This window comes from Centrocercus urophasianus, unplaced genomic scaffold, assembly GCF_019232065.1.
Source record: "Centrocercus urophasianus isolate 14NV4802_14NV808 unplaced genomic scaffold, USGS_Curo_1.0 seq_20, whole genome shotgun sequence".
Classification (NCBI taxonomy): domain Eukaryota; kingdom Metazoa; phylum Chordata; class Aves; order Galliformes; family Phasianidae; genus Centrocercus; species Centrocercus urophasianus.
Genome location: NW_024884756.1, coordinates 18,635,961 through 18,651,782, shown reverse-complemented (window position 1 = coordinate 18,651,782; position 15,822 = coordinate 18,635,961). Strand labels below are relative to the sequence as shown.

The 15,822-nt window shown below is 39.4% G+C and overlaps 1 protein-coding gene across 6 annotated transcripts in view; it reads right to left on the bottom strand.

The window, feature by feature from the left end:
• The window catches only part of ABCB11 (ATP binding cassette subfamily B member 11), a 61,530-nt gene that overhangs the window by 12,814 nt on the left and 32,894 nt on the right, over positions 1 to 15,822 (bottom strand). For 5 of the 6 annotated variants that reach the window (XM_042821951.1, XM_042821950.1, XM_042821954.1 and 2 more), the window contains 12 exons: positions 15,519 to 15,690; positions 13,193 to 13,317; positions 12,526 to 12,700; positions 10,174 to 10,287; positions 7,989 to 8,099; positions 6,936 to 7,061; positions 5,421 to 5,624; positions 4,746 to 4,916; positions 3,916 to 4,117; positions 3,120 to 3,198; positions 2,079 to 2,211; positions 435 to 596 (listed from right to left, as the gene is read on the bottom strand). In XM_042821951.1, the coding sequence (XP_042677885.1) occupies positions 435 to 596; positions 2,079 to 2,211; positions 3,120 to 3,198; positions 3,916 to 4,117; positions 4,746 to 4,916; positions 5,421 to 5,624; positions 6,936 to 7,061; positions 7,989 to 8,099; positions 10,174 to 10,287; positions 12,526 to 12,700; positions 13,193 to 13,317; positions 15,519 to 15,690 (1,774 nt within the window). The remainder of the gene's footprint in view (positions 1 to 434; positions 597 to 2,078; positions 2,212 to 3,119; positions 3,199 to 3,915; positions 4,118 to 4,745; positions 4,917 to 5,420; positions 5,625 to 6,935; positions 7,062 to 7,988; positions 8,100 to 10,173; positions 10,288 to 12,525; positions 12,701 to 13,192; positions 13,318 to 15,518; positions 15,691 to 15,822) is intronic. The other variant, XM_042821952.1, reaches the window with a different exon arrangement.

Here is a 15,822-nt window from a genome sequence, read left to right as displayed (position 1 = left end):
GTGAGGTATTTTTTGGGTATGATCCAAGGCTTTCCTAAAAGCCTGGCCAAGACTTTAGAATAAAATTTTGCATGGAGGGACCTCTGCACATTTCCCTCCTCACTGTATCTGGATCTGAGGTATATCTTGTTTAATTTAAAATAAACTGCACATGTGCAGTAACGTGCTCCCAACAGTTCATAGAAAGCAAGGAAGACAGATGATGAAGCACACATGAAAAACACTAATAAACCTGCTCCTTCAAGAGAAAGCCCAAATGATAGCAGAATGGCAGTTGCATATCTCTACCAAATAACTTTTCATAGATAAGGAGGCTAACTCCGTTTACTTGACAGGACCTAAAGATTTGCCCAAAACATGCCAAGTACTGTGCTGCAGGGTCCTACATTCTGCTTAAGCTCTCCAATACACTTTCAGATGTCAGCTTAACATACCCCAAGAATCTGACTGAATAGCAAAGCGTAGAGTGGGCTGACCGCTCCATTCACAGCTGCTCCCAGAGATCCTATCACCATGTATGGCCATTCAGAGGCATTATATTTCAAAATCCGGGCAAATGGGACAGGTTTGACATCTTCCTGCTCCTCAACAAGTTCCTGAAAAAAAGATTGGATTTATGAAATAAATGCATTATCCTGGTGATGCTCTCCATATGGCAGTGAGATACAATAATTAGCCTAGTCTGTTAAATGGCTGCCTCCAGTACTCAAATAGCTGCTCTAGCATTATATGGGAAGGGGCAACGATGGGCCTTGGCTGCTGACTGGAGCTCTTTCACTAGCTAGGTATGCCTTGTTCAGCTCAACGGATTCCAAATTAAAAGGTTAATTATGAGCAGACTTTCTGCTACTGAAATTCAGACTGTTCCCATTTTGCTGCTTCCAGATGACGTACGATGCAATGCTCAGTATCAAAACTTAAGCTTTTTCCTCACAAGGGCCTTTTAATCTCTCCTGGAATGTTCTTAAATATTATTTTTAAGCATTATGGGTGGACACACTGATCAGGCTCTGCATCAAATTAATAGGTATGCAATAGAACTAGAACAAAAGAGACGTCAAACAGATATCTAGAGTCAAGTTTTATACATGCGAATTATGTCTCCCTTTTGTGAAACATCCTCAGGCTACAGACAGAATTCCCATAATTACTCCCAATAACAGCAGAACATTCATCATCAAATTACAACTTACCCTGCAGTTTGATTGTGCAGTTTTTCTGTAACACTCAGTGTGCTGAGCCCTGTTCATCTCCCTCAGTTCACAAGGCTGGAAATGCCCAGACAAAACTGACCCTGTAAAGACCTATCTGCTGGAAATGTGCGAGGGTGAATGAGTGGGAACATTTTGTTTTTCTCTTCCTTCTAAGCCAGTGCCAGAGTGACAGCACTGAAGCTCTCTTTTTAGCCACAGAACAGGCCCAACAATAGCAATAACAGTGACTTCAAACTGCTGCTTTCTGCACTAAACAAGTGAGGCCCTGCAAATTGGTGCAGGGAGTTTTTTAAACATTTCAGAAACTCACTGTGTGTATTCCTAAAGAACTGGTTTTATTCTACATAACTTTAATGCACGCCATCTTTATTTTCTACTCCACTTAACTGCACAAGGCACTGCCACTGAATGAATTCTGGGCAAGACTGCAATGAGGGTCTCTTTTGACTCACACGCTTCCAAATGATGTTGAGAGGAAAAGGAACTCACTGCATTAAATGAGAAGCAACAGCATTTCTATTGCTAAGTGGCTACACTTCACTGATAACATTTTGCTTTTTGTTGGTAAGTCAGCTTTTCTGAATATGTCTTTTTCAACTTAATCTACAGTCCATTTAACAATTCACAAAAGCTCCTAGTCTGCAAGAAATTTTATCTGGACCAATCAACATAAGGACCATCAAAATGCAGCCTAGAAGATACAGAGGATAAGACCTGAAGCTGTGACTTCAGGTATAAGAAAGCATCAATCCAAAAAGTCATATCTGCCTGTAACAGAAGCACATATCTGTAGGTTCCCATTACCAAGTAATATAAAAGATATCCCTTTTGGTTGCAATTTAATAATGAAGTATTAGGCTTAACCTTTTTTGCTTGTCCATCATCTTCCTCATAAGACTTAAGATACACAGACTCTGCCTGATCTCCTACAATGGATAATGGAGGGTCAGGAACCACATTAGAGAGCTGAGATCTAGACCGCTGCCGAAGTGAAGCCCTGTGAAAGAGGACAAATATGGTCAGTTACTCACAGCTCAGTAACACAATTCTTGCTTTCAAAGCAAATGTAGTTTTCATAACAACATCAGGATTCACTGACGCAACTTACGGGAATCCCACTGACTTTTTTCTTATTCCATGCTGTCTCAACGTTTGAGACGAAACTATCTCAGTGGGAATAAACACTATTCAAAAACCTACTCTGCTCAGACACTGTCTTATACGTGTCCTTCACTGTCCAAGATCATGCTATATCCTACTCTGTTCGCAAACGCTGTTAAGACACCAAGTCATTTCACCATTATTACTATCAGGTAATACAGTCCAGAAACAATCCACTACTCCCTGATGAAACGTGACCCTACAATGTAGGAGATGTATTCACTTGAATGTCTAACACAAGCTTGCCTGAAAGAAGTAATTAACATCTAGGTATAAGATAGTCTGGCTTGTAAAATGCTTTCATTTTTACCAAGAAAAAGCCATAATATAAATGTCCTCATATGTTGCATTGATTTTTCAAGTAATTACACAGCAAGTCTTTTTTTTTTCTTCAAGTGAACTGACTGAAAGTGCATTAGGTAAAATAAATACATGGCTGCATGATTGTAATATTAAAAATGGAACATCGAAACAGAAAGCCAAAACTGACAAGGGAAAGGTACTTTGTCTAGAAAGTGGAATAAAAAATGTCTATTTATCCATGGGCTTTCAATCATTAACAGATTACCCAAGGCCTTTCTTTCCAAGTTGACTTTGTCTTAGTAAAACGATTGCAGCCCCTTCACCCCTTATTAACCAACATGCAACCCAGCAAATAATTACTGCTATTGGGATTTTTGAATGGTGGAAAAAATACAGACAGATCTGAAAACATACTGAGACTTAGAGACTTTTAAGACTCACCGCAAACTGGCACGATAGCTTCCTCTTCTGAATGACTGGACTTCCTCAAGATTTGGCTCAACCACTTTATTTTCTGCTGCTTCAGAATACAGCACATACAGTTCTTCAGTTTGTGCTAAATTTGCATACAACCTAACTCCTATTTAAAAAGTGCAATCTCCAAATCGTAACTGAAATACTTTGTAGAAAGTGAGGAATATAATACAATGTTGATGCTCGACCTGCATATACCGTAAATTTTATATCTGCAGTATACCTCATGAAGATAATTAAATATTGGGCTGTCTCACTTGAGTTGTGACTCCTGAAGGCTATTGCCCTATTTCAGTACTGGGATTGCTCTCTTCTTTTAAGACAATCATCACCAAGATATGATGTTTACAAAATTAAAACAAGTCATTCTCTTAGACCTTCATTTCCAAAAGCTTTGATTCAAATTTGCTTCCAGTAAAATAAATAGAGTGATTTCAGCATAGTCTGTAATTTTCTTGCATTGCAAATGCAGCACGTCTGGACTGTCAGCACAAAATCAAGATATAAAATGGCAGGGTATTGCAGGTCAGGATTATTGTTTCAGGGCAGATCTGTATCAGGAAGGCAATTCAGTGCATATGCCCTAAAAACTTTGGATAGAGCTGTCAATGTATTATTTTGATGAATGCTAAATTTCAGCCATAAAAATATCCAGGGAGAGTGGGAAAAACAACTAGACGCTATGAAACAATAACAGTAATCTACATTCTCTGGAATTGTATATAGTTTTATATAATTTTATAAGAGAAAGCAAGACGCTTACATCCTGTTGCTGCTCTAGCAAGTGCTGTCTCTCCTTTGCTTTGCAAGGTCACCAACATGAAATAAACCCCTTTTCTCTTCAAGAGTTCTTCATGAGTTCCTCTCTCCACAGCCCTTCCGTGCTCGAACCCAATGATGACATCAGCAGCTTTGACAGCAGACAGGCGATGAGCTATCGAGATTGCTGTGCGGCCAAGGTGAGCCTGACAGGAAACAAAACCAGCCCCAGTGCCAGGAGAGCAAAGGGAAACCAATTGGAACCAATGCTATATAAACTAAAGTTTCTCCAAACCGAAAGGAGTCTTTCAAGTGGTTTTATCTGACTCTGACTTCTATCCACAGTCCATGTATTACCCACCAAAAAGGCGACAAAACCAGACATCTGCAAAGTCCACAGCTTATAGTGGGCCTCTGTGCTGCAAAAATTTAGTTGTAATCAGACAAGTGTTACACACAATAGAGAAAAGTGTCCTTCTTGACAGGGATGCAGCTGGCAAAATTTTGACAGTCCTTAGCATCTTATTACTTATTTCATGCCAAAAGCCATAAGGAGTTTATTGTTGGACCAAGAAAACATGGACCGGATCATAATTTACACTGAACAAGATGGAGCCTAGACAATCTCCCAGGACAAGCAGCTATCTCTGGACAACAGGAACTACTTATCCCTGCCAACGTCCCATTGTAACGTTCATGTCTTGTTAATAATGCAAAAATTCTAGTGCTGCATATAAAAGCTATCGTTAAAAGCTTTTCACTACATTGTCTGCAAAGTGCATTCAAAATAATTTCCGCTCTTATAGGTATGATTTATGCTATAATATAGCAGACCTTTTGAAGTGCTTCCTGGACAACTGCTTCACTTTCATTATCAAGTGCTGAAGTAGCCATATCCAGTAGCAGGATTTTAGGGTTTCTCACAAGGGCTCGAGCAATAGCTATCCTCTGCTTCTGACCTCCACTCATCTGACTTCCACCCTCTCCAACATGAGTGTCAAATTTCTGGGAAAAGAGAAAAAAAACACTGCATAACAAAGTCTTCTATTAAGAATCAACATAAACATTGTCAGACGCAGTAAAACATTCTGGTTGTGCTCAGAACAACTATATCAGCAAGAGCTGCAATGGAGAGGAAACATCTGCTCACTCTCCATCAGATGACTCACTAACCAACTTGCCACGAAGCTGGACATGTCTGCTGATGGCATGTGACTCAAGAACACTGTCTCTCTGATCATGATCATATGCTAATAGTACCAGGCTCAGCTAGAGAATTAGATGAACACACAGCCTAGGGTCAAGAGAGCCAGTATAAATGTATAATCATGCATTATATTAATTAACTTGGTGAAATCCATGTAGTAAGACCTAATTAACTCTCATATAAGAGAGCAGGTTGCTGCCTGCTCTCCCTTTTAATCTGCCTTTCACAGATGGTTGTATTGAGGGGAAGGAGAAAGGATTCTTCTATTTTACGTCAAGTTTTACTTTCAAGGCACAGTATACCTGTGGCAAGTCCATGATGAACTTGTAAGCATTGGCCTGTTTGGCTGCTCTGATTATGTCTTCCATGGTAGCATCATCCCGACCATAGCGAATATTCTCTGCAATCGTGGTAGCAAACAGCACTGGCTCTTGCTCAACAACACCAATCTGTGAGCGCAGCCACTGGATATTAAGGGAACGAATGTCATGGCCATCCAGAGTAATCTGCAGAATCCAAATAAAGCAAAGGCAAGCAAATAAAATAAAATTGAGGGACATATTCCCTTCAGTTCAGAGACAAAGAAACACAATAAGAATAAAAGACCCGTGGTGCTGTTTTTCTATGCCCAGTATAAAAAATGTCTTTCATACTAGAAAAGCTGCAGAGCAGTGGCAGAAGTGTTTGATAGTTCCTGTGCCTAGGACTTGTGCCCTTTATTTATTTCCCTGTATCTTACTTTTCTTGATCTCACAAATAAAACCAAGTGGAAAGTACTCATCAAAATCACTCTCTTTAAAAGGACTAACTAATTTGAACATACACAGATAAAGCTTTTCATCAGTAAATCTGAATTAAAAGCTCCATGGAATGCAAGGCAGAAAAATCATCCATCCTCATCCTCCACCATCTCCCTGCAGACACTTTTTAAGACAGGTGTTATTCTGAGGGGGAGGGATTTCTATTTTCTAGATCAATCTACTCCCAGAGCCCCAGAAGATGTCCATGCACCTTATTTTCTAGTCCCTCTCTCTCATTTATGGAAAAGAATACTTTTAGACAAATTTATTCCATTGTTTCTGTGTTGGGGAGGAAACTAACGATGAAGAGACCTTATTGTAAAACACAGCAAGCAAAATTTTACAAAAATATTCCTAAGAAAAATAAAGGTTTTAGTGAGCAGTGCCACTGTATTTTCCATACATCTCCTCGTCCCCATTAGGTTACACAGTGACACGTTCTTTATGAATATTGAAACTTTAGTCTTTTGGCATGAACAACACAAGAAGAAATCACAGAAATCATAGAACACGCTAATGAATCTGAGCTCTATATACATGAGATTGGCACACTATGCTACATTAAATTGGTTCTTTTTCTCTTACACACTTAAATACAGGTAACTACGTATGTGATTTGTGCCATTTAGGGAAATAAAAACAGAATGGAGCCTATTAACAAATGTAGCTCATATTCTTAGCCAATCCATTATTAAATGATAATGACACATGCAGAAGCACATTGGAAGTACTGTCCAATAATGATTAAATGTTCAATACTGTGTTTCCCAGAACATAAGATGGATTATCTATAGGTACTGTTTTCATTCAAGTTAGCACTGAATTTTTATTTCACCCTAAAGGTTTTTTTCTTTCACATAATTACTCTTGATAATATTTATTCAGCACCCCCTTTCACTCTTTTTTTTTTTTTTTGAATGATCAAAATAAACATTAGGAATCTTCCGTTCCCTCTCAGAGAAGAAACTCTTTCAAGTCCCAGTAATACAGGAACCCCTGCCAGAATTAGACACTCACCATGCCATCAGTAGGGTCATAAAAACGCTGGATGAGCTGTATTATTGTACTCTTTCCAGCTCCACTAGCTCCAACAAAAGCTGTTGTCTCCCCTGTTTTAATAACTATGCTAAGGTTGTCCAAAATCTGGAGAGAAAAAAGAAAGAAAAAGAATCCATCCATTCTGACTCTCATAGCAATACAGCCAAGCAGCAGGAGGAAATCCACACAATGTTCTTTATTCGAAAATGCAGATTCTAAGCAAATGTACAAAATTTAAAAATAAAAAAAACTAAGAAGAAAAACAAAACTAAGTATATTTACATTGTTTGAAGACCTTATAAATGCAGACTGCTGTTTTCTATGACAGGCATCACATTTTGATCTTTGTTTGTTCTTGCTGTTCATCAATAAGAACCAGTCAATACCACTGGAGAGCCTGGCAATAAATCCACTTTAAGGAAGAGTCTATATGAATTAAGAATGCCTGTCCAAGGACAAATGTTAAGAATATAGAAGTGAAATTATACAGAATATTCCAGAAATTCACATGCTTCTGGGTCTACCCAATATTATGCTTTTTTCTTTCTTTCTTTTTTTTTTTTTTTTTTTTTTTTTGGAGGATTTGTCAATTCAAACACAGCAGCAAAGAAATAGTGGGGTGTACAGCCGGGGTTCCTGTACCTTTTCCCAGATGCTAACTGTCATATAATGCATTCCTGGGGTAATGGAAGATTTCTAAAAATCTCCTTACTCTGTCCAGCTCACTACTTTGTGCCCTATTATAGCCAATGTTGATACATGTGCATAAAATGATGTGCAGATAAAATTGTCCAAAACCAGCAAGTTTATGTTCTGCAGCAAGGAATACATATGACAATAGATATTTCAGAATGGTAAAACAAACAATGGTAAATAGAGGAACACAACTGATAGATAAATTCCTTAGTTTACTTTTAAACAGGGAGACTAAAATTGCAGAAAGAGAACCCTACTGAAAATCTAGAAGCTGCTGGCAGGTTATTTTGTTTGTTTTCAGTAAATGTATTCACAAAAGGGATGATAAATAATTACCTTTACATCAGGTCTGGAGGGATAATGGAATGTTACGTTATGAAATTCAATTTCACCTCTTATTTTATCCAGCTTGTAGCCTTCTTCAGACATGCTGTCAATTGTGGGTTTCTAGGGTAAAATTTATTGTGTTATTTACTTGCTCCTGAACAGCCAACACTGTTGCAGTAGTAGATAAATGTTTTCAACACCGTACAAAGCCAGAACATCTGAAAAGCAGTTGGTTGAATTGAGCTAGCAGCAGAATCCGCCCCAGGGCTAGCAGGTGAGGGACATGATGTTAAAGGCTAAAATAACCAGGGAATTGTCCCCACTAAGTAGTGCAGGCAAGATGAATGCACCCTCTTTACTGCATTTGCAAAGCCTACCACTCAGCTTATTTTTCCCGGAACAGAATAGCTGCATGAATTAAGCATTTTAACTAAGTCAATTCAGGCAGCGCCTTGGGACTGAAATGACAGCACTTTGCACGTATAAACTCTCTCTTAAACCATTGAGGAAACAATAGCTTGCTGAAATACTGCACACTTCGTCATTTTGCATTTCAAACGTTCATCTCTGAATGCCCCATCCTTGGAGAAGGAATCCTGAAGCTTTTCCATGACGTGCTTTGGGTCACATAAACTTTTGGCCAGGCTCAGATGTTGTGGACTGACTGTACAACATGAGCAGAAAAGTAAGAGAAATTTGAGGAATCCCAAAGAAATAATTTTTTCTAAGGATAGCTTTACAAGGAAATTTATGGAAAATCTTAACCACAGAATAAAGAAAATTCAATAAAACTATGATTAAAACTATAATAATATCAGTATTTGATAACGGATAAACACTTTTTTTTAAATGGAGCCCAGCAGATAGAAGAGAATTTTAATATTAGATATGTGTATGTTCTAAGATGTTGAGAGTGGCCAAAAGCTTTCTTTTATTAATAAATTCTACTTAAATTCTGATATTAAGCTATGAAGAAAAGAGCTTCACTGACCCTGCAAATGAGAACATCAGTATGATCACACTGAAGTTAAGTGCCAGAGAGAACATTCATCACTGCAGAGGTGAGATGTTAGTATCCAGTTACAATCTACAAATGCAGCAAGCAGATGATCTAATTTATCGCTCTTCTCTAGATGAGAAAAAAATCTCATTTGTGTTTTCTTTTTACCCTGCAGTTATCTGACTATCTTGAATGTTGCGATTAATCCTTACTGTTGCACATCTTCTGTGCTTTTAATTTTTTTCTCTAAAAAACACTTCTTAATCAACTCTTTTTCAATTATCTTAAAGGAAAATCTTTAGATAATTAAGTGCATCTATAAGACATATGCGTTATCATTATTATAGAACACTGAAAGGTTACAAAAAAGTCCATCAGTGTTACCATAGTTATTTTAGCCTTCTTTATATACATTTACGTGATCTGTAAAAGACAGGCAGCATTTTAATGTGTTTACACACTTTCAGCACAATAACTCCCATCAATGACCAGATACATTAAGTACCATTAAGAAATCTACAGTTTTGCCAGCCACTAAACACATGCAGATACAGAAAGGAATCTTTATGAATAAACACCGGCAGCTCTCAGACCTTTCTGACATAGAAATGTAGCTACGTATGTGATACATACAATCATACATTACATCTTCAAATGTACAGATATGTATTTCAAATACACATCCGTACAGAGAATACTGCAATTAACTTTTTTGAATGCCGTGAGACCTCTCCCTGTGCTCACTGGGTGCCATTTTAATTTTGGATAGCTCTAGGATGGGTGACCCAGAATGACAGAGACTCCTGGCAAATGCCAACAGGATCACATTTCACACTATGTGGTGACAGTGAGGTAGGTACCTGCTGAAAATCTGACTGTAAGGCAACTGTTGCTTCCTGCCTGTACACTTTTTGTGCTCCAGCACCGATCAACAACTGTGTGCAAGGAGGTATGGAAGTAAGAAACAGCAGTAGCTGAGGTAAAACTTCATTTCTCAGAAAAAGGATAGTTAAGGAATCTGTTCAACACCCTCTCTAAGGATGTGTGCATGCCAATCAACCTTTCTATCCCACATCTAATTTTTCTTTAATTGCTCTCATTTTTCCTAGTCTACACTGCAGACAAACTACTTCTGTTTGAGACTTACTTATTTTTCTTTCCACCAGTGACACAGCTTAGAAATGTATTACTTACTCTATCTATTGTCTCAAAAATGTTTGCTGCAGCCCCGCGTCCAGTGGCAAAGGCTTCCAGGCAGGGAGATGCTTGACCGAGATTTAAAGCTCCTACTAAAACACCAAAGAAAACCTGTAGAAGTGGAAGAAGAACTTAAGAAAATCTGACATCAGGTTTTTATTACAATCCAGAACTTAGGCAGGCAAATCAAACTAAAATGGATTAATGAGTTCTTGTGCATCAGCTGATCTACAGTGATTCACCACGACTATAATTAGCACACAAAAAAAGGCAAACAAATACATCTTAGAATCTCCTTTTAAATACTGGAAGACCACAAAGAGGTCTCCCCACAGCCTTCTCTTCTCCAGACTGAACAAGTCCAGCTGCCTCAGCCAGTCTTTGTAGGAGAGGTGCTCAGCCTTCTGAGTATCCTTGTGGCCCCTCCTCTGGATTCTCTTCAAAAGCTCCACATCTTTCTTACACTGGGAGTCACAAGGTCTGGACACAGTATTCCAGGTGGGATTTCACAAGGGCAGAGTAGAGGGTGATAACTGCCTCCCCTGTCCTGCTGGCCCCACCCAGTTTGCCTTTTAGGCTGCAAGTGCACACTGCTGGCTCGCATCAATCTTTTCATGCACCCAAGAAGGACCCTCAGGTCCATCTCTGCAAGGCTGCTCTCAGTGAGTTTTTCTCCCTCCCAGTCAGTACACTTATCCAGGATTGCCATGACCAAAGTGCAATACCTTGCTCTTGGCCTTGTTGAATTTCATTACGGCCTTGTGGGCCCCCTTTTCACACCTGTCCAGGTTATAACTCAGCTAGTCTTTTGAATTCAACAGACAGTAGCCAAGATACAAGCAAAAGTTATGTAAAACAATGCTACTGTTAAGAAAGAAATAAAATCACACAGGACTGAGTCCTACTTTGAAGCACACTGGTGTTTACTAGACTGGCTGAAATGAAAGAATCTGCTGTATAAAGGCTGTACTCTGCAAACATCCATATGGTGGTGTGCAGATCATGCTATAAATTCATACTGCAAAATAACTTCTTAGTGTGGATGAGTCCCAAGGGAAGTAGATTACATTCATGTCAGAATCCATCAAGAACAGGAGAACAGGTTATATAGCTTTGATTAGAAGAAAAAGGCAAGGACTTTCTTAGTGTATCTAAAGGCACCAGAATCGTTGATGCCCAACGCTCTTTTAAGGGACTAGGAAAATACTCTTTAAACATTTTCTACATATATCTCCCTCACTCCAGACCTCCAGGGTATGGTTGAAAACATGAAGTAGAAGAAAGATGACTGGCAAGAAAGAGAAAGGGGAGGATAATAAATAACCTTTCAGTTTACAGCTTCCATTTTTCAGCTACTGGGCAGCTTCCCTCTCTTTGCTATTTTTCATTAGAAAGCACTGAACTATAGTTGTGTACAAGGCAAGGAAATAACTTTTTTACAGCACTGTGTTGTATCATCACTGGTGTCAAGAGGAGTTGCAAATGATTTCCTGTGAGGGACATCTTCCTTGAACAGAATGACTCAATTTTACTATGTCCTCAAAATAAATTACCAAGCTTCACTTAACAGGAAGTTTTGCATGTAGGCTGCTGGTGGTAGAGAGCTCTTATGTTGGGCAATTGGTAGAGAAGAATCAGAAACAGATGTCTGATCAGAACACTCAGGACATATCAAGGTTCAGAAGAAAATTACTCTGGTTCTGGACCAAAGCTTGATACTTGGGCAGCCTCGGTTTTAAGCGAACAACCGAGACATCTATAGATGCTGGCTTTATTGCATTTATGTCATCGATGTGTTAAACAGCAACTGTGCAGAAGACCACCAGGAGATTAATATGCTGCCTTTTTTTTTTTTTTTTTTTTTTTTTGTATTAAAATACAGGAGGCGTAGCTACATGTGTCGATAGCGTATGTATTTACAAGTTGCTTATCTATGGCACCGTATGGGAAATCTACAAAAGAAACGGTGCTTCAAAAGACCTGGAACCATGAGAGAGAGGTTAGATTTGATAAAATTTTCTTTGGTTGGGTTCTTCGTTATCACAATGTTTTTACCTTTATCAACAAAATAAAAGCTCTCCTGAGATGGCACTACCGTAGAAGCCACATGCCAGCCCACACTATGGGAAAGCTAGTTTCAGGCCACGGCATCAGGCACATTATTCTGACCAGAGCACACTAGGAGGCATTTTAAGTAAATACAGATTTTTAAAAATCTTATTCTGGTATATCATCTACTTTCATGCATATAATGAGTAATGACTTTATTTATAAGTAAACAGATATGAAAACACTATGTCCCAGAATTAATCCTTTAAGAAACAGTCAAGAAAAAAGTTGCATGGGTACCTGTAGAAGAGTGCCGGGTGAATATTCATCATCTTCAAGGACAAGTTTAGAGCCATACCAAAAGGCTAATGCATAACACAGGAAGATTACAAACCACATGTAACCAGTGAATAATCCCATTATTATTCCTTTTCTGATTCCCCAGTGTTGAGCATACACTAAATTCTTATCATATCTGTAAAAAGACATAAAAATAAAACTGAATGAAATGAACTTGACAGCAAAATTAATACGAACAAACAGCAAGAAAATGAAATCAAAGTTCTCTTTCCCAATCCAACCATTTTTCAAATCATGCTAACATACCTAATTTGCAGCGGGCACAATAAATTGAGGTCTTTGTGGGAACTATGGTACTGTGTAAATACTATTCTTACTTATCTTGAAAGTACACAAGATTTTCAGATGTGCAGCAAAGTTCAACAATAAGTTCCTACAAAGGAGAATGGCTTGAAGATAGTATTACTTATGTTCTGCTTCACCAATTGCATTATGAACAGATTTTGCATAAGAATGTTACTTGAAAACTAGATTTCTGCAACATAAATGCATATAATTCTCAAAACTAACAGATGGCTGTTGTTTCAAAACTCTAAGACTAATTGCTACGGTCACGTTTCTACAGGAGAAAGAATGCAGAGATTCTTGACAATTTGTCTGAACAAACCTCTCAACTTCTTTCTTCTCGCCACCAAAAGCAGCTACTGTTCTGATGGATGAGAGCACTTCATCAGCCACAGCCCCAGCTTTTGCATAAGCCTTCAGTTCTCGGCCTGTCAGTTTTGCCACAGCCTGTAAAACCACAGGAAATTACACCTGACCATGATAAGCAGCTCTGACCATCACACAGTGCTGCATGAGGTCACCTCCCCTGTTCCTGCCACCGGACTCACTGCTCATTCAAAAGTTTGTCTTCTAGTGTTAGGACACACATTTCTGTAGCATGCATTTTGTCTAACAATTATCCCAACAGCTCTGCTTCAAATACCTAGAAAGAGCAGCAGACAACAAATGCTGTCCCTCCCTTCCTCTCTCTCTCTCTTGCTAGCTGCATTTTAGCAGATCATAGAATGATCATGCGTGTGCCCATCATGGCAGGGGGGGTAGGATCAGCAGGAAGAGCAGCAGTTTAGCCAGCGTAGCAGAGCTAGCTTCAGGAAGAACAGGTAATGGTACTAATGGGGGAGAAAGAAAATACATGTAGCCCATCACTATGCTTTGTCTCTTGGGCACATCACCTTAGAGCACACTGGATGCTGAAAGCTTACTTGGGCTCAAAAAGTGCTCACATTGAATGTTATATGTAAACATAACATATTAGTTCAAGAATTAAATGTTCCTGGAAATTGTAATGTCATTATTTGCTTTTGTTCTTCAAATACTCTACCCTAAGCATCTGTTAGTCACTTTCTGAGATGAAACCATGCTAAACTGATGTTAAGTCAGTTTTCTTCGTGATAAAAAACTAAAACTTGAGCTAAGGTTCACAAAGAAGAAAGACTTAAGTGTGGGTACGTGAAAGACATGGGGACAGAGAAAGAACTGAAATGGGGAAAATGACAAAGCATAAAGGGAATGAGGTCAGAAATAAATTGCAAATGAAGGAAAGATGCATTCTGGAGTTGATTTTTTTCCCTGCCAGAACATTGCTCTTCCACTTTATACTGAGTCATCATTCACATCATCTTCTTTGCAGCCAGCGGACAGCAAAAGGAGAGCAGGAAGAAACAAAATTTGTCACAGTTAGGCCAGAATGCTGATAGCAAAATGACAGCAACTGTTCCTATGTGGAAGAACAGAGAGAGGTAGACAGGGGGCTGAAGCCAACTGAAGAGCATGAGAATGTGCAGGAGGAGCAGGAACTGCTGAGGAAGGGAAGGGAGATGATAAGGCATAGGATCCTGTGATTCCCCTCTTCCACCTGGCTCCTCTGCACAGTCACAGGGAGGTGCAGGGTGTGGGCGGAGAAGCAGAACCAGAATGACCGGGAAAAGACACAGTAGTTGCCAGGAGTAGGGATATCTTGAGGTGAGTCTGAGCAGCTGTTTTGAACTGTTTTAGAGCTCCAGGACTGGGTCATCTCTAAAACCTTAGGTGGAAAAACTAAGTCTCAAGTCTAATAACCATTTAAATCCAGCATGGAATAATAGACAGATGCTGCAGGCCTGTTCTAATCCCAGCAACCCCACTATCCCTGCACATGCCCCCACAGAAACAATGCTTATGTTCCTGTCTTAGATGCTGGATATTAGATTCTGGGAATGAGAATAAGTGAAGTAGGAGTGAAGCTCCTCCTTAGCACACACACATCACAAAATCATAGAACTGATCAGTTCTGCTATGACCAGAATCTGACTCTCTTGACTTTAAAAGGTACCAGCGTTCGCCCTAGCTCTATGGCATGACCCTCCCTGTTCAATGTACCTGTCTTAGTTTCATCTGGGATGTAATTTTTTTCCTCAGAGTGTCTGGTATGATGCTATGTTTTTGTTCTAGGAGAAAAACAACACACTGGTGTTTGTAGCTGCTGCTAAGCAGTGTTGTACAGAACCAAGGCCATTCTCAGCAAAGGGCCCAAGGAGCTGGGAGAGCACAGAATTAGGACAACAGACTCAAACTGGCCAAAGGGATATTCCATACCATATGACATCAAGTGGAAGGAGTTTCGAATGGTGTGGGAATTCATCTCTCTTCCGCTGCTCAGAGGGTGAGGCGGGCCTCAGTCAGGGGGTGGTGAGCACTGCTTGTGCATCACCTGTTATTTACACTCACATACATATATACAGTCATAATTATTATCCTTTTCCTTTTGTCTATCTTAGTAAATAGTTCAACCCCAACCCACAAGTTCTTCTTTCTTTTTTTTCCCTGATTCTCTCCTCCATCCCACTGGGAAGCAAGAGAGTGAGCAAACAACTGTGTGGTACTTAACCACCTGCAGGCTTAAAACACAACAGCACCTCATGAGAGTGAACCTCATACTATGCACTTACCAAGCCATAGACAGCTGCTCCAATCCCAATGAGGGGACTGGCTGCAATGATAACCAGAGTCAATTTCCACCCACTGACAAATCCCAGTAGGAATCCAAACACAAAGGTGGTTAAGCGCTGGATGAAGACTGCTACTTGATCAGCAATAGCCTCATTAATTTTGTTAACATCACTGTGAGAGTAGGGGAAAAAAAAATAGAAAGGTCAATGAGAGTGTATCTGCATATCTTTCCTTTGTATTGCCACATTTTGCTTTCCCTTGCAGAGGGCTTTTCCAAAAATGCTCAGTTACAGTAAGAAAACC